Genomic DNA, 18,681 nt, shown 5'->3' on the forward strand with positions numbered 1-18,681 from the left:
TTTAGACATATTAGTGGGCTTCTGGCATGCCCTGCGGATACCTTGCACAAGTGTCTGGCGGTAGGTGGTGAGTCTGGCCAGGTGAATTGCATTGTTTGGATCCCAATTAGGATCTTCCAAGGGAAAGTTATCTTGGAGATGACGGTCAATATTATAAATATTTCCCGCTCTGGCCTGCTCACGCAAATATATCTGTGCCTTTTCAATTATGTCTCTCCTTTCCTCAGTGGTGAACAGAGTATTTAGGAGCTGGCGACAATCTGTCCAAGTAGGGCTATGAGTATTTACTATTGAAGTCACCAAGTCCATCATAGCCTGAGGTTTTTCTGCAAAAGATGGGGTGTGTGTTTTCCAATTCATCAGATCTGTAGTTGTGAATGGAATATATTGCAGGGTCGAAGTTCGAGGTGGCCGTGGTCCGGGTTGCCCATTAACCAGCGCAGGCTCCTCAAGTGCATCAAATACTCTTCTAAGAGGGGCTACTACGTGATCTTTCTCTTCACTTTGCTCTAGGGGCCTCAAATCATAGGGGATGGTATCTGTCGCAAGGCGTTCTTTTAGCAGCTTTATACGCCTGGCTGTATTGCTTGCTGACCGAGCAAGGTCTCCCTGTAACTTCTGTAACATTTCTCTGGGACTTGGATGTACAGGGGTTTGGGGTGGGCAATCAGTTGTTCCACTAAAGGAGACTGTAGATGGAGGTCTATTAGGAGTCACAGGTGGAATAACCACTTCTGCTTGGGCTTTATTATAGAACTCCAATGCCTCCTGAAGATATTTATCATAATCTATCAAGGAATCAAGCTCTGTGACTCCACTCCCATTATTCATTCCAGTTTCTTGCCTTGGGGTTACAACTGGTGGAGTGTTTGGATTAAGCTCCCTTCGATGTGGAGCATAGGGTGGAGGTGAAAGCACCTCTTCCTCTGGCCCCTCAAAAATGGGTTTGAGTTTATTTGGCAAGATTCCTTTCCTAGCTTCGGCTTTTACAGCCAATAATTTGCATCGTTTGACTTTGCATTCCCTTATCCATGGAGGATTTTTATTTAATGTGCTCAGCCAGGAATCTATATATGGAAATTGTTCTGGGCACCCTCCAGTTTCTTTGGCGATATCAGTCCAAAGTTTGCTTACTAAATTTATATCAAAAGTTCCCTGAGATGGCCATCCAGTAATTTGTTTTGGCCATTCTAGTTCACATAACGTTCTCAAGCGCTCTGGCGTCATTTTGACTCCATATGCCCCTGAGAAGGCTTTCTTAAAATTATTTAACATACACTCAAGAGGTGTATTTTCCCCCTTTGAACCCCCAACTCCCATTGTATGGCCCTGTGAAGTATCCACTCAGTCACTCACAGACGCGCTTCGTGGGTTTCCTTGCCTAGTGAAGTCGCCTTACTAGGAACCGAAGTACTGCCCACTCCACACTCGGGTCAGCTACAGATTGCTCTGTACTTTCTCACACATACAATGCGCTGGATACTTCACCACACTCTACCTCCCAATCCTTCCCTTTCCCTACACCAGATCACCATCTGATGTACCCAACCACCTAGCGTACTCAGTTTCCCCTTACTGAGACGCAGAAGTTTGATCAAGACTTCTCTTCCTCCCAATTAATTGGAGGGCCAAAAATCCCTTTGTGCACTTACCCTTGGTTGGTTCCCTGTTTCCCCCGGTCCGTCGCCGCCAGTGAGCAGGGTATCAGACAGACGAGTCTTCTGCGTTCCCCCTGGAAAAAATTACCAGTGCGCGCTTTGGGTAAGCAGTTGTCCTCTCTCTTGTACCCTGCCCAGTAGGGCGAAGGGGCTGCGTTCCAGCAGACCACTTATCCGAGTCACAGGGCACCATAAAATGTAGCACCCTGCTTGTGGTTAACGCTTAGCTGGAATGAAATATTCAACGCAGCAATAGAGAAATTAAAATAGTAATTTATTTGTCAGACAAATAAATAAGAGGCTCAGTGGTACGTGGTTACCAAGCTCTGGCCTGGCCTCCTGCCATTCTGGCCAGCACTTATATTCCCTTAATCCAGCCCCCTTTGCTCCTCCTGTGGCTGCCTCTGTCCAATCAGCCTGGTTGAAATTCCTATTGGCTGTTTGCTAGAACCAATCACAAAAGATACACCCACAAAAGATACACCCATTTCCTTGCCCTTATATGGGAGACAAAGAGCTATATATAAATGACAAATAAGTAATAATATATCTTACATGGAATCTTAATTACCAGCTCACCTCTTGCCCTTCTTGCCCTATTGCCTTCTAAAACAAATGGTTTAATCTTACATTTTATGTTCAACAGATGTCAAGGATCTTGAGTTTCACATCAACATTGAAAGATTTCCTTCATTTAATGTTTCTAAACAAAATGCCTGACAACTATATATCAAGACTGCTTAGATGGCGTCTTCTGTCTGGCAGGGTGGGGGGCTGGTGGCTGACTTAATTTCAGGATAAATACAACTCTTACAACCATATGAAATAAGAATCTAGCATTCCTTAAATCCTTTGCATAATTACATTTAAGCCAATATATTTAAGCTAATATATTTCATACATTTATCATAGGTAGCCTCTTAAAAGAATAAAGCTTTTCAAAGTAAAAAGGAAAGAACTCAATAAAACACAGCTTTTAAAAGAAGCCTCTTCAAAAATGTTCTCTTTTTCTGTCAGCTAAATGTTTTTTCCTTTTGCTCCTGGCCTTTGAACCTTAGAAAGAAGATCTGGCTCATTTTACTGGGAGGCACATTGGTATTATCTTCCCCATTCCTAATGGTGTTTTCTCAGCCTTGGGGCAGCATATGTAATTCTCCCTTTTTATGACTTTGAGAATTGTTTTTCTACTATAAATCAATGGGGCCCTTCTTGTCTTAGGAGGAAAAACATCTTGCCAAGGTTCTTTTAGGCAGCTGGTCTTTTGCCTGGCATGAAACATTTGAAAATCCTTTTTTTTAAGCTCATTTTTAAATACAAGCCTTGATTGAAATATATAGAAGCTTTGATAAAAATGCAGGCTTATGATTAGATGCCTCATTGCCTCTCATGATGGATGTCAACTCCAACTCCAGTAAGGATTAAATTTATGTTTTCCTATTGTTCTGAACCAAATGAACCTGGCTTCCTACATCAATAATGTCTTAAACAATGGTTTATAGGAATGGCTGTGTGTAACATGCAATGGAAATCTCCAAAGCAACCATCTAAACAGAAGAGGATTGATAACATTTGGGAGGCTATGATTATGGACAAACTAGAACTGTGCGGGGACTCCCCAGTCCTCCCTGTAGCCCTGATCTGTGGCTCCCATATCAGGGTGATTCACCCTATAACAGCAATAAAAATCTGTGTTGTTTTTAAGTGAATTTTCTGCACTAGAAAGACAGAGCACCTAAAGTTTTAGTATGCACTTGAATCCCTCCTGAAAAACACTGACAGTCCAGAGTCACCCATAGAAAGCTTGAAAACCATTGGTCTAGACAGGCCTAGAAAGTGGACCAAACCAAACTGTCTCTTCAGAAACAGAAAACCAAACCAAATTGTTGGTGCTGCCTAGAGATAACAAGCAATGAGAGTCAGGGGCACAGAGCAAAGAGCAACTGTTGACCAGCCTGCCAGAAACCTCTTATGTAGCTGTTGGAAGACTGGGATCAAGCTAGACAGGGTACAGAAAGACATGGTTGTCATGACAACTATCCCAGCACAGATGCAGCCAAGCTGAGATGGGAGCTAGTCCTGACAACAGATCCCTCTCCTAGCAACCATGTGTGTTTCTCAGGATGGGGGGGGGGGAGGAATCAGAGGCAGAAGAATCCAATATTTATAATCTCTTTTTAAACAGGATTGCTGTACCTCAGCAAGTGCCCCATTAACAAATTGAGAGCTTCTCCACCTGCTACTAACAATCCAATTGGATTTTCTAAAATCCCAGTTTTATGTAGGGGAGAATTGTTTATTTAGCACACTTCAGTCCTGCTTTTCTTCCAAAAGACTTTGGGTGGAATTCAACACACAGGGACTGAGGCCTGCTTGCACAGTGGGACACTCCCCCTCTCCTCTACCCACATGCCCCCTAAACCTAGTCTGGGTTTCCCCCAACCCTTCTACATTTAGGGGGCATGGAAGGAAGATACATACTACATTCTTTTGGCAGGTTTCATTGGCGTGCTGAACAGATGAGAGAAAATATTAGATAGATTTTGCTATAATTTGGTACTAATCATTATGCTTCCGATACTATACATAGCATACAGTCTGATTAGTTGAAACTATGTGTGTGTAGTTTTTAATTCAAGCATGCAGAGGAGGATGTGTGTTTGACAAGAAGCTGTAAATAAAGTGAAAGGTCACTGTTGAGCTCAGTCTTTCTGCACGCACAGCACCAAATAATTGGGTTAGCCTAGACTGAATGACATTTAGCAAAATACAGAAGGCCATTTAATAGGATAGTATGGCGACTTAAGTGCTGGTGGCACTGTGGTCTAAACCACTGAGCCTCTTGGGCTTGCCGATCGGAAGGTCAGCGGTTCAAATCCATGCAACAGGGTGCGCTCCCATTGCTCTGTCTCAGCTCTTGCCAATGTAGCAGTTCGAAAGCACACCAGTGCAAGTAAATAAATAAATACCGCTGTGGCGGGAAGGTAAACTGCGTTTCCGTGCGCTATGACACTCGCCGCAGTGTCCCATTGTGCCAGAAGCAGTTTAGTCATGCTGGCCACATGACCCGGAAAGCTGTCTGTGGACAAACGCCGGCTCCCTCGGCCTGAAAGTGAGATGAGTGCTGCAACCCCATAGTTTGCCTTCGATTGGACTTAACTGCCCAGAGGTCCTTTACCTTTACCTACCAATTTGAGCTTGCATCCTGTACAATGATAGCTACTCAGGTATTTCCACCAGTAGACTGTAGCTGGAAGCCAAAGGAAGGGAATTCACACCCTTATCTGTAGGAACCAGGAAGCAGAAATACACTCCTGGGGGAACCGTTAATGGCCACCATTTAATACCTATTTGGTGTATTAATATGAGTTTGCCACTGCCCAGTGTGTGAGAAGGCCCTCAGTACTTCTCACACAAACAGAAGTCTTCCCAGGATTTATGTCCTGCACATGTGCTCAGATTCCACTCAACCAGGGAAGCAAGCAACCCTCCTCCCTCTTCCAATTGCTGCTGATAAAATGCCTCCAGGGATGAGGAGCAAGGCCTCTCTGCCACAAGCCTCCTTGGATGTAGTTTATGAGCCAATCGAGACAATGTGGGAGTAGCAATTCTTCACGTGGCAGGCAGGCAGTCTCCACTCCACTCCACCAGAAAGAGAACGGAGTATCTGCCAAAAGAGTCCCCAGGCTAAGTCAGTTAATTGGTTTCTAGGCAGACTAGCTATGCCAGTTGCAGCCTCATCACATGGATAATGGCAAAGGAGTCACTCTTTAAAAGAAGGCGGCGGCAGCGGCGGCAGCAAGCCACCTGGTTCTCTCTTCTAACTAGGCCCTGCTGATGTCAGCTAGCTAATGCCACGAGGGCTACAGACAGAAGGGGCACTCCGTGACAGCACAGCTTTGCTGCATGCTGCCAGTTGCTGTGAGCGTCACCAGCAGACAAGACAGACGTCCTGGCATCTGTAAGCTGTAACTGAACCACAAAGGCCAGTAACAATCTCAGCTCATCGCTGGCATGCGGCTGTTAGAAACCACCCAGTCTGTCACCATACCAGTAGTCTGGGACACTGTTTTGTATGCTGATCATGGACACAGTTCTTAATGAATATAGAGGGTTTGGGGAGTCTGGTTTATTTATTAGATATTAGGCTGGTTGACAGCACTAACAAATTCACTAGAATGATGAACAGGTTCATTAATTCTTTGGAGATTTGAAGCATAGATTCTGTTTTTGCTTGCCTGCTAGTTTTCTTCCTTCCCCTTCTTTATTCAACTGTAACCCAGTGGGTAATGTTTGCCCTTTTTAAAACGTTTGTACAGTGCTGAGTTTTGACAGCAATAAGTCTTAATAATGCTTGACATTCATATATTGCTTTAGATAGTATTCAGAGCAGTGAGTGGGTGAGGTGTCCACCCATAGCCACAGCTGAGAACAGGCTAAAATATTAACAATTTATTTAAAATGAAATCAGAAAATAAAATCCTATTATTTCTGAGCCCATTCCAAAGTTTAGACCTTGTCACATTAGTGATGGCATCATTGGGGATACAGGGGTCCAAGTACCGCTTCCAGCCTCTTACCAACAACCCTTTCACTCAAGTGCTTTAATTCATTTGTTTGGAAAATGAGATGCAAGGCTACCAGACTAAACCAAAATTACAATTTATTCTCTAGAATGCCTCCACTACCCAGCTGGTGTGTATAAAAATATACTGTTATAAGTTTTTTGAGGGGAGCCCCCCAAGCCCTAGAAATTTGTGTTGCATTGGTGGGCATATGAGGATTTAAACACTCATCCTGAGTCTTCTCCACAAATCTACATTACATCATCATACACAGAATAAGGCACACATTGGCACCAGATCCACACTGGTGCTAAGGAGCATGTGCAAGATTCCTTCAGTACCAATGAGGATGCAAGCTAAGAACTTGAGCAAGAAGGCGGCAGAAGACTTTATTTAGCAAGGAATGGTGGCAACACATTTTTGCTATGAAAGCCCAATCCACCACAAAGCTCTGAATAGGTACATGGTGTGCTGGTCTGAAATTCGCAGACCCTACAAGAGAAAAACAAAGTAGGTGCAACATACCAGCTGCTCTCTCTCACAATTCACACTTGCTCTTGCCTCCTTCCTGCCTTGAACAAGCATTCTGCATGACTTCTCTTTCCTTTCTACTCCTGCATTATTTCTTCATGCTCATTTTTCTTCTTTAGTCACACTGCATACTTAGGTACTACTGTCTTGCTTCACATAATGCAATTCCATGGAAATCTATCCTGACTCCAACTGTTCTTGAGCCACATTCTGAAACCTGACATAGTGACATAGATGCGCTAGAAACCAGCTGCTTGATCCATCTAGTTCCCAACTCTAAGCCTTGATGGATTGCCCAGCGATCTTGTGCAGACCATGTTCACTGGCAGGCTCATGGCAGGTAATGCTCAATAAATTTGGTTATTGTTGACATATGATCTGTTACATCTTGGAACTGTGCTTCCTGGATTAAGAGTAAGAGCTGCATCTTGTGTAACCTTTGAAAGATATGCTTGTAATCTTGGAAGTCGCAAATATGTCATATCCATAAAAACACAAAAACAGAAGCATTCAGAACAGTAGTGAATACAACCTCTGTCATTTCTACTTCTGTAAGTTTGCTACACATATGTTTTATTGCTCTCAGAACATTAATAGAAGCCTTTTAGGTCATGCTGGCCACATGATTGGGAAGCTGTACGCCGGCTCCCTCGGCCAGGAAAGCGAGATGAGCGCCGCAACCCCAGAGTCGGTCATGACTGGACCTAATGGTCAGGGATCCCTCTACCTTTACCTTTAGGCTCCAAACCTCCCTTTGGGGCATATATGTGAATCTAGCATTTATGGATTGTTCTTTATTCTTGTAAGCCACTTAAAATATTTCATTGTGAAAACAGGCTAAAGTGGATACTTTTAACAAGGCAAAGAGTGGCTCTGAACCACTAAACAGGATGCTGGAATTTCTCTCTGACCTTGGCTAAATCTTCCAGTTTGATAGCTTTGAGAGTGCAATCCTGCTTTCCCACTTCTGGGAACTCCATCTATGCCCTGTGCAAAGCTCCCAGCAGGTCAGAGCACTGAAGTACCAATTTACTGTTTTTCACTGCAGTTAACATAATTAAAATGAAAGCCATGACTGACCTATGTTAATCCTCTGTGACTGGGGCCATGGCTTCACGACTGTCTTTGACAACTGCTGTACATCCCATGCTCTAATCTTACTCTCAATTTGAGCAAAAAAAAAGGGGGGGGTTGTTAACATTCAAAGCATGTGTTCAGTTTCTCCAATTTTCAGTTTGGTTCATTGTGTAAGAGATTACAGAAACATACCACATTGTATTTTAATAAACAAAAAGCAGTCTTTCATCTGAATGTCACCAAGCGTTTGCCATGAACTAGCTACCTTCCAGGTGAGGACTCCTCTAGGCCTCTATAGTAGATGAGATACAAAGCCCATGAGCAGATGCTGAGGATGCCCTTTGAGGCCCTAACTCAGGGATGCAAAACCCATGCTGTAGGACTCCAATTCCCATCAGCCCTGGCCAACACAACTGCCCTTGGCGACCATCCAAAATTTGTGGCTACCTTGAGCCTAGCCTTCTCAGATTAGCTTCTGTGAGCAGAGACTGCTGGTTCTGCAGCACCTCCTACCAGGAGTGGAGCTTGGTAATATGCCACAGTGTGCAGGGCCATTTGACACCCTCCTTGCAGCCCTCACAGCACCGCTTAAGCTGGGCTTTTGGAAGGAGGTGCAAGGCTCTGGAACGGTCCTAGAGCTCTCTTACCTCCTTCCTAAACCCAGTAAGCACTTGCCTAGCTTTGTGAAGGATGAAGGAGGACTCTAGGACCCTCTCACCTCCTTCCTGAAACCGGGCAAACCCTTACCAGGCTGTGAGAAGCACCCTCCTCAGCTGGGCACCCAGTACGAATGCACTGCTCACATTGCCCTAAAACTGCCCCTACTATCTGAAGCTGATATTTAATCTCCCATGTGCCCCCATTTCAGATGCTCCATTGCTCATTCAAGCTGATTTTTGCATGAGCATTTCCATATGCAATTCAACCAGCTGAGTTGAGGGTACATTAACTGTGAAATAAAAATGAAATCCCAACCTGGCCAACAAAGGACTGTTTTTTAATTCTATTTTATTTGTCTGTTTATGTTTACAGAAAGCAGAAGAGTTGTATGATTCAGTCTGAATTAGACTTAGATTTACTTGCCTTCCAAAGATGGGGAAATCTGTGACCTCCCAGATGGTGCTGGACTCAAACTCCCATCATTCCAGACCACTGGCCATGCTGGTTAGGGCTGATGGGAGTCCAACATCCAGAAGGCCACAGGTTCCCCAACCACGGCCAACTGTCGGCAGCTCTTATGCCATCTGTCATGGATGCTTTACTTGAGATTCCTGCATTGCAGGGGGTTGGACTCGGTCACCCTCTGGGTCCCTTTACAATTCTAGGATTCTATTTTCCACTACTGCTGCCTTAAAACCCGCTCTAACTTGACATATCAGAAATTGAGGCCTGGAATTATTTATTTAAAATATGTATACCCTGCCTTTTGTTCCACCAGACTTATCACAGCAGACCTACAGCACAATTTAAAGTACCACAGTAAGAGTAATTTCATAGATCAAAGCAACCACAAACTAAACAGCAGCAGCATGTGCAGCACCAATAATCCACAAGAACTCAGCCCACAGAACCTAGCAGGCAGTACACCACAACTCCAGAACAGAACAATCTAAAAGATAACTGGGACAGAACAAGACAAGTTCATCTGGGGTGGGAATTCAATGCTACTACTGAAAAGGCCTCATCCACTCAAGTCTCTGCAGATGACCTGAGTGACTGGGTAGGTTTATTCAACCTTTTGCCATTGAGTTCTGACCCTTCCCCCTTACCAATGAGCCAGTCGTTTCTGAAACTAGCTAGTTGTTATAAAGTGACCAGAGCAATAGGCACTGTAATGAAACTGAATTTCATTTAACATTATTAAGCAGAAACAAGCATGGTGTCAGAGGCTTAGTGCTGTCCAGCTGGCCATAGATAAGACTCCGGGCTCCCAGCCAGTTCCAAACAATTGATTTATTTGACAAAGTTCAAACGTACATCTCCAGCGTTTCCATTAACCCCCTTCCCCTTGTGCGCAGTTGCTCCCTCTAATGTTACTTCTTCCTTTTCCGCACCCAGCATGCAAGTCTGCGAAAACTCCTCCCCTTACTTCCTCTGTGTACAGCATGACTTGTCCCAGGCTCATCCTCCTCCCCCTCTACGTCAGACTGACTGTCAGACGACAAGCTGCTGATAATCTCTTTAGGCTCTCTATAACTGCTGGTTTCTGTCCTTTCATCTTTTCCCGTTTGCCTCTCCCTGACACATGGTAACTCTAAAACAAGGAATTTTCTGAGCTTTGCATATACAGGCACTATGATGGTGGACTAAACTGATCATATGAATTACAGTTGCTGAGAACATAGCTGACTGTGGAAGCACTGCTTTTCATTTACATTCTTTCTTTGTAACCTGATAAAGCAATCCACTACTTTTATATTTAGGGAAAGTCATCACCATTCATATTTGTTTATTTTCATCATTCTCAGGCTTTGTCTCTGTGCAATGCCTAGGGAGTATAATTTACTCTGCCAGTTCCCTTGGCTATGCTAGCGCATGAACTGTTGATGTCACTCACTGACATCTTCCTCAGGGCAACACTACAGGCCACGTTCTTCTCTTGCATCATGTCTCCTCTAGGACTCTGCTCTTAATTAACACTTTGAGACATTTCAGCTCCCAGCAATAATACCCGATGTAGTGATTAGTGATGGTTACAATAGCATGCCATGTCATTCCAGTCTTTAGGAGACAACAGTGTAGCTGTAGATACACACATGCCTGGATTTCAAATATGAACACCTGTGCATCACTCAATGGCCACTTAGAAAAATCAGTAAGCCAAGCAGGCAGCTCCTAAAAGACACAAATACAGGTAGGAAGCTTGTAAGAACCTACTCAGGTTCAGACGATAACAAGAGAGCATCACAAGCATAACAAAATACCCCAGGGTAGGGCAGCACATTGAGAAACGATGAAGCCTAGTAATCATAAAGAAATCAGCTGGCAAATGAGATGCAGGAAGCACAACATGCCTTAATAGACTGGACCACAGCAGAATGAGAAACAAAACACTCTTAATAGAGCAACCACAGAGACTCCCAAATCAGAAATTAAGAAATATTAGTTACAGATAGGTAGCCGTGTTGGTCTGCCATAGTCAAAACAAAAAATTCCTTCCAGTAGCACCTTAAAGACCAACTAAGTTAGTTCTAGGTATGAGCTTTCGTGTGCATGCACACTTCTTCAGATATCTGAAGAAGTGTGCATGCACAAGAAAGCTCATACCTAGAACTAACTTAGTTGGTCTTTAAGGTGCTACTGGAAGGAATTTTTTGTTTTAAGAAATATTAGTTTACAAGAATGTGCAGCAAGGAGCAAAACAACAGGGTTTTGAAGACTTCAGGACACTGCAGTGCGCTGTGCCATATGAGCACCTCAACAAGGGGACACCATGTATACAAGATTAATGATGCAGTTTCCTGACTCAGAAGTAAGAGTCTTGGTGGCTTGGAATGCTTGCTTGAATCCAAGATGGTCCTTATGGCCCCAGAAATTATTTTGCTTGAATTTTAGGCTAAGAAGCAGCTAAGTCCTCCAAACCTCCCCATCCCATGCATCCATTTACTTTCAGTGGTGCTCCAAAAAAAGTGGAAGAAGAAGTTCCCTCACAGACCCTGGCACCAGGCACCAGATATAAGAAGACCACAGGCAGAAAGACTTCCCTTCCTTGCTCCATTCCACCATTGCCACTGGAGCAGCAGGCCAGATAAGTTGTGTGTAGGAGAGAGCCAGGCTTTGGACAGTCTCTGGAAGGGACACATCAGATCCCAGCATGCTCCCAATGACGTGACATGGCAGGCATTGATTTAGCTCAGAAGGTAGCAATAAGCTTCTTTTTGAGCCTGACCAAGCAGAGTTTACTCCATCGCCACACAAAGTTCAGTCTGAATGCTCAGAGCTAGTAACCCTTTACTCCCATGGCATCCTTTGATAAAACCATCCCCATTGTTAGCATGGGGTTGCTGCTGCTGTTTTTGTTCATGAGCAAGTCTCAAATCCAAACTCCTCCTCCTCCTCCACACTGCTTGTGATTCTCACCCATGGTCTGTCATTGCACCACTGTGTATTTATGCAATACAAGTTATTTTGTAGTGTTGTGTGTCTTTTTAACAGGTTTTTGAGATTTCTGATTAGCATAAAATATATCCATGTCACAAGCATCAATGTAAGGGTATCAAACAACCTCTTTATACTCCTGTTTGCCATCTGGCAAATGGTCCCCAGTCCGTCAATCAACAGCCTAAGCATCTGCCCTCTGCTAGCCAACTAAGAAGTGGATTTTCCATCATAACGTCCCAAGTCATCACTCTGTCTATATCTCATCCTATACACATCAGGATAATACTGCCCAGGATTTCATAGGAAAAAAACAAACAACAGACAAGCTTCATCAACTGAACATGAAGACTCAAGGGGGCAAAGTTACATTAAACAACAATTCAGAAATATAAACAAGAAAATAACCAGTCTATACAAACCACCAATGCTGTTGATCTGTTACTCAGGAGTTTTTCAATTTCTCGGGCTGCACTTTCTACCAGCTGCCGTGCATTGTTGGCCTCCACGGTATATAAGTCTGTGTTTCGCAGGTATATCTGAACAAGGACAGAAAAAGAGGCAGTCAGGCACTGTTATGAGGCTTAGCATGGACAATAGAAAATTCATGACACATAAGCTGAATTTCTCCCCTACCCGCAAGCAATTTTCATCTGACACTGGTGGTCCTATTAGAATCAAGGTATCATAAGCCCTGCCCATGGGCTCTGCTGACCTGGGCTGATGGGAACCCAACAACATCCAGCAGGCCACCAGAAGGTGGAATAAGATGCTATGGTAAAAAATCTCTTTGGTAGGAAACTATTTCTTTGCTCCTTTCATAGACCTATGCTGTTAGGAGAGATATGAGGGAGAATGCCACCTAAGATTGATAGAAAGAGCAGGTTAATTGGGAATAAAATGAGCAAATGCCCCCAGAAACCTGCACACAAGATCAAAAAAAAAAAAAAGGTAAGCCTCCGAATTAATTACAATCAACAGTTTTACTAAATAAGGAAAATGCATTTATCAATTCAACAGATGGCCTGAGTTTACACAAACATTATGCCCCTGCTTAGTGGGTATCACATTGTCTCAAGGGAAGTAAACTCAGGCAGCATAAACACAGGCCTAATTCACTGGCCAACTTCCAGCAGCTTCTGGCACACAATATTTCCAAAAATAAGCAAAAAACCTATTGTGGTTTGGAAACTGTCAACAAACCCAAAAAGCAGCTCCAAGCTTTCCTATTATTTCACTAAGACTTGTCAATCTAGCCCTGACTGAGAGTGGTTTCCCAGCATCTCAGACAGGGGTCTTCCACCCCATCTGCTACCTGATCCTTTTAACTGGAGGTGTCAAAAGTTGAACATGGGATCTTCTGAATACTAAGCAAGTGATCTACCACTGAGTTTTGTTTTATTTTTAACATTGCATATCAAAAGTACATCTAATTCCATCCATCACAACCCTTATTCATTCATTCATTCACTCATTCATTTCCTGCCCATCTGGCTGGGTTTCCCCAGCCACTCTTGGCGGCTTCCAACAAAATATTAAAATGCAGTAGTCCAGCAAACATTAAAAGCTTCCCTAAACAGGGCTGCCTTCAGATGTCTTCTAAAAGTCTGGTAGTTGTTCTCTTTGACATCTGAATTGTGCTCAGAAATGTACTGGGAGCCAATGTAGGTCTCTCAAGACCGGTGTTATATGGTCTCGGTGGCTGCTCCCGGTCACCAATCTAGCTGCCGCATTCTAGATTAATTGTAGTTTCCGGGTCGCCTTCAAAGGGAACCCCACATAGAGTGCATTGCAGTAGTCCAAGCGAGAGATAACCAGAGCATGCACCACTCTGGTGAGACAGTCCTACCTACCTAATACCTACAGCACATTTTTTCAGCACAGCCAGTGGATCTGTTTGTTCAATAACAACTGGCATTAGAAAATAAGGTTGTCAAATGTGCACTATGTTACTGGAGCATAAAAAGCCAGTCAACTTCAAACAAGACTAAGCATTTTATTTTTTAATTTGTTTTTTGCTAATGACATCCCCAGCTCATCCCACCTTTAACTAGCTTTGTCAATGATCTGTCAGGGTTTTCTTTTTGTCATTTCAATACACACGAAAAGTAGATTTTTTGCCTTCTCCACATTTCCATGCCAAGGATTAACACCACATTGCCTTTTTCCCTTCTTGATATTTCTGCGGTTGGACACTTCTGTGAATAGCAATATTTGCTTTTTATTGGTTTTTTAAAAAATAATACCCCCAGACTGACACCTCAGATCAGGCACAAATATCCTTCCTCCATCCTAAGACAACTTTTGTTTTAAAAAATGAATATAGTGCCTCTGAACAGGTACAAAATCTCCATTCTGAGGACACAGTTTGTTTGTTTGTTTGTTTGTTTGTTTGTTTGTGTTTGTTAATAACTTTATTGCCCGCGTTTCAACAATTTAAATTTCAGTATTAAAAGCAGTTAAACAAGCCTAATCCAGCTAGATATATGCAATTTAAAAACAAATTGATTCCCCTCACAGAGCTACAGTTCCCCCAGTACCCTGAGGTGAGGGATTGGCTGTGAAACCATTCTGAGAACTGTAGCTGTGGTTGGAATAGGGGTCTCCTAACAATTCCCAGCACCTTTAAAAAAACCTACAGCTTCCAAAATTCTTTTGGGGAAACCATGCCCATTGAAAGTGACCTGACACTGCTTTAAATGTATAGTGCAAGTGAGGCATGATATTGTCTTGGTTGCCCTGGTAGATGGCCTATACCAGCAGTTAGGCAGGAGGACTATGACCCTTTCAATATTACCAACCATGGTAACCTTGTGAAACACCTGGGCAGCATGCGGCCAGAAGGAGCCATTATGTGCTGGCTCCTGTCTTTCCTAGGTAAAGGTTGTACCAATACTGTTCCGCTCCATGCCCATTGGCTTCTGGGAGCCAGTGCTATACCCTGTCCCAATATTATTCAACACCTACAGTGTTGGCATCACTGACACTTACCAGGACAAGGCAAGGGCAGGTGCCAGCCAGGTCAGGGCTGCATGATTGCACCAATCCATGATTGCATGGATTGGTCCTGCCCCATTTCCACACCATCCCAGGAAGCAACAGTGACACCAGCATCAGGAGGGCAATTGTGTGGCACCAAGCCAGCATTCTGTCTCCTAATGGTAGAGGTTGGATAGGGATATGAGTGACATTGATATATTGATGATACCAAAATTTGTTTCTCCTTTTCATTAGATTCCAGAGAAGCAGTGAAGGTCATAACCTATTTACTGTGAAGGATAGTATGCAGGTGAGCAAGCTGAGACTTAATCCAGGCAGGAAAGAAGTACATTTGTCAACTAGGAAATCTGATTCAGTTGCACTGCTTGTCTGGGACTTTCCTTGTTTCTGGCTCTGGAGTGATTATGAACACCTTTGATTGTGCCCTTGGCTGGAGAAGGTAGCCTCAATTGGATTATTATTTTTTAATCACTTGACCATACTTCTGCACCAGCACCAATGGCTCCCAATTTGTTTTGAAGTTCCACTTTGCCTTTAAATCCCTAAACAGTTTGTGACTAGGATACTTTAAAAGGATATATTTCTCCTGCAAGATGCTGCCAGCATCTCAAAGACCATCAGGGAGGGGGAGGTCCTTTGTGTACCACCACCAAAGAGTGGTTGGAGAATTCATTGGAAATGACTTTTTCTGTTGCAGCAACCAGACTTTGTCCTGAAAGCCCAGATGATTTGTTCTTCAATGGTGTGTCATCAGCTGATAAAAAACAATTCTAATGTGCGAGGTCTTCAGCTTGAGATAGCTGACTGTTTTAATCCTAGTTACAGTATTGTCGGTTTTGCTGCTCAGCTTAGTGATGCTACTTAAATCTGGATATTTCACTGAAATTTTTTTGAGACTCAAATGCTTATACTGAAACTGTTGTTGGTCACCTTGAAAATTCATGTGAATTAAAGTTCTTTGGGATGAAAATATTTTAAATAACTAAATGTGTTCCATTCTTATGCTTCATACAAAGTAGTCAAAAGGTATCCAAAATTTATTATTTTTCAGCTGCTTCTGTGGTCTAGAGTCTAAAGAACTCACTGGAAGTAGTGTGGTAGTTTTTACCAAAAGCATACAAATTAACAAACCCTTTATGTAAGTTTTTCAATTAGTTTGCTGTTTTGCTAAAAGCTCTTCAGGTTGATGGTAAAATCCTCCCACATTTATAAATCCATTCTCTAAGGTCATCATAAGACCAATTTTATGTCAATATACAAGGATGCTTCCAACTAAGGAGAGAGTGTGCCATTGTTATTCTTCCCTTACTGTTCTTCATATGCTGCATATTTATTCAAAGTTAATGGCCTGTAATATTTTCTGCATGTTGATACAAAGCTACACACAATGCAAAAGTGTCTGCCTAATGTGCAAAGAGTTAAGAAGGCTGCCAAACAGCACGTCCTTCTACTCCACTGTGTCTTCAAAGACACATTTTACACATCTCTCACAAAGAGCCAATTACCTCACTTGCTCTTAAGGCTACCATGGGGAATTGGGACATTTTCGTATGAATTAAGAGAGAAGCAGATGAGCCATATAACAAGAACACATATATAGTGGTCCCTCTTAATGTTTCACATAAAGCTTCCATTGCTAGGGTCTGAGGTGTCATTGATTTATTTCCCCTACTTGTGATGCTTAATGAAGTTAAAATAAAAATTTCAAACAGCCCTGCAATACAGAGATACACAACTTTTGCTTTGCTTCTGCCCTGTAACCCATCATACACAAAAATGGAATACAAGAATGGCATAACCAAGTCTGAAATAATGCACAAGCCAAAAAGCTGACCAAACGTTAAGATAGCTAGACTATGAGGATGATTTTGTGCGCCAGTGATATGGCATTGTTCAATGGGTGAAGAGATAAAATGAGAGAGTAACACACATACCCCTTCAAAACATGGCATGATTGGTTGGGGTGAGGAAATAAAAAAAGCTTATTAAAGGCATTGAGGGGTATCTAACTAATATTTATTTACCTGAAGAAAACTTACTGCAATTAATGGGCCTGAGTCATGATCATTAATTTCAGTGGCTCTACTCTTTGTTAAATACCACCCATGAGTTTTAAACATCTCCGTCAAATCTAAAACTTTAAAGTATCAGATGGTGTATTATTGTTTTTTTAAAATGTTGTTTTCTTGTGTTTCATCGTTAAATAAATAGGTTTTTAAAAAAATAAAAATAAAAATAAAACGTTGCTGAAATGTTAGACTGTTATAGGAGTGGCCCCAAATATTTTGCTTCTTGAGGCAAGAGACAAAATGGCGCTCCTACCTTTCCACATATAGAAGCTGACCATTATGGCAACTGATTCTTACTTTAAAACTGGTGGTGGGAGAGCAAGCTAACTTAGAAGGTGTGGCTCTGTCCTTTGACATCTTACTGCTGCCTCCATGCCTTTTGGCAGGCATAGGCAAACTCGGCCCTCCAGATGTTTTGGGACTACAACTCCCATCATCCCTAGCTAACAGGACCAGTGATCAGGGATGATGGGAGTTGTAGTCCAAAACATCTGGAGGGCCAGGTTTGCCTACACCTGCCTTTTGGCATTGGCCTTCTGAGGCAGTTGCCTCACTCCGCCTCATGGTAAGGCTGCCCCAGTATACAAGTAGAAACATATGCTTCTTAAAAATATGACGGTAGACATAACTGAAGGCCTTCTGCTTTACTGACTAATATGTCCTGTACAGTCTGAGATTTGCACAAGGCTCCCGGGAAGCTATCCTGGCAAAGCTGGCTTGCACTGTGGTTTACACAGCTTTAGACATTAACACCAAAAATCATCATGCCTCTTTAAAGACTATTTTTTATGGCACAAATTTTAATGCACTCAGTCCACTACTATAGTCCCCAAGGGCTTCTGTCGTAATAAGGCTTAATCTTTAAGAAGCCATTAAAAACATGCTCTTCCTACAGGAGTTCAAACATAGTCACACCGCTCTGGGAATCCTGTGCACGTGGTGTAACTTTTGTACTAAAACCCCAAGAATTATATATGCTCCAACATACACCACAGATGAAAATAGTGTTTTTATTATTGTGCTTTTGTAACCAGACAAGAGGCCACTGCCTGTGCCACATACAAACTGACAATTATTTTTCTCCTGTTGTATTTAATATATTTTACAACAGCCTAACTTGTACTAGCTTCTAAAGCAGGGAGTGTTTTCTTCAGTTGCCCTAGCCCATCTCCTGGCACATCTAGTAATGACTTTGGTAAATGGCTGATGAGCTGCCCCTCTGAGATCCTGCTTTCAGGAGGTGGCTGAAACTTGAAGAACAAGTGTAGAGAATTCTGTCAGAAACAGCAGCAGAAATTCCCACAATCTGCTTATTTGTCAGAAGTGAGGAAAGGAAAACATGCAAGCAAATAAATGTATTAGTGGTTATTTTAGGCCTTAAATATTGCACAAATAATTGTGCTATTTAATGCATTGTTTTTGATGTCTCCCTTCTGTTGAAATGCATTGAAATGTATCACATAATTTAGTACCTGTATGTAAGATTCAGCTACAGCAGATAGCAAGATTAATAATGTAGCTTTTAGCAGAAGCCAAATTGTAACAGAACAGAAACAATGCAGACTGTAACAAAACCATGGTGGGACAGAAATCATGGCCTTTTGAGTGCATTTTTGTGTACACTAACAATATGTTAAAATGACATTCTCCTCCCACAATGTAAAAAAATAAAGACAGTTATTTGCC

General features: G+C 42.6%; 1 protein-coding gene across 5 annotated transcripts in view; it reads right to left on the bottom strand.

Annotated features, from left to right (window-relative positions):
- CACNA2D1 (calcium voltage-gated channel auxiliary subunit alpha2delta 1) overlaps window positions 1–18,681 on the bottom strand; it is a 390,752-nt gene that overhangs the window by 300,323 nt on the left and 71,748 nt on the right. For all 5 annotated transcript variants that reach the window (XM_081879076.1, XM_081879074.1, XM_081879077.1 and 2 more), the window contains exon 3: window positions 12,349–12,465. In XM_081879076.1, coding sequence (XP_081735202.1) covers window positions 12,349–12,465 — 117 coding nt within the window. The remainder of the gene's footprint in view (window positions 1–12,348; window positions 12,466–18,681) is intronic.

The sequence above is a fragment of the Podarcis erhardii genome, assembly GCF_964252035.2.
Source record: "Podarcis erhardii genome assembly, chromosome: 10".
Lineage (NCBI taxonomy): Eukaryota > Metazoa > Chordata > Lepidosauria > Squamata > Lacertidae > Podarcis > Podarcis erhardii.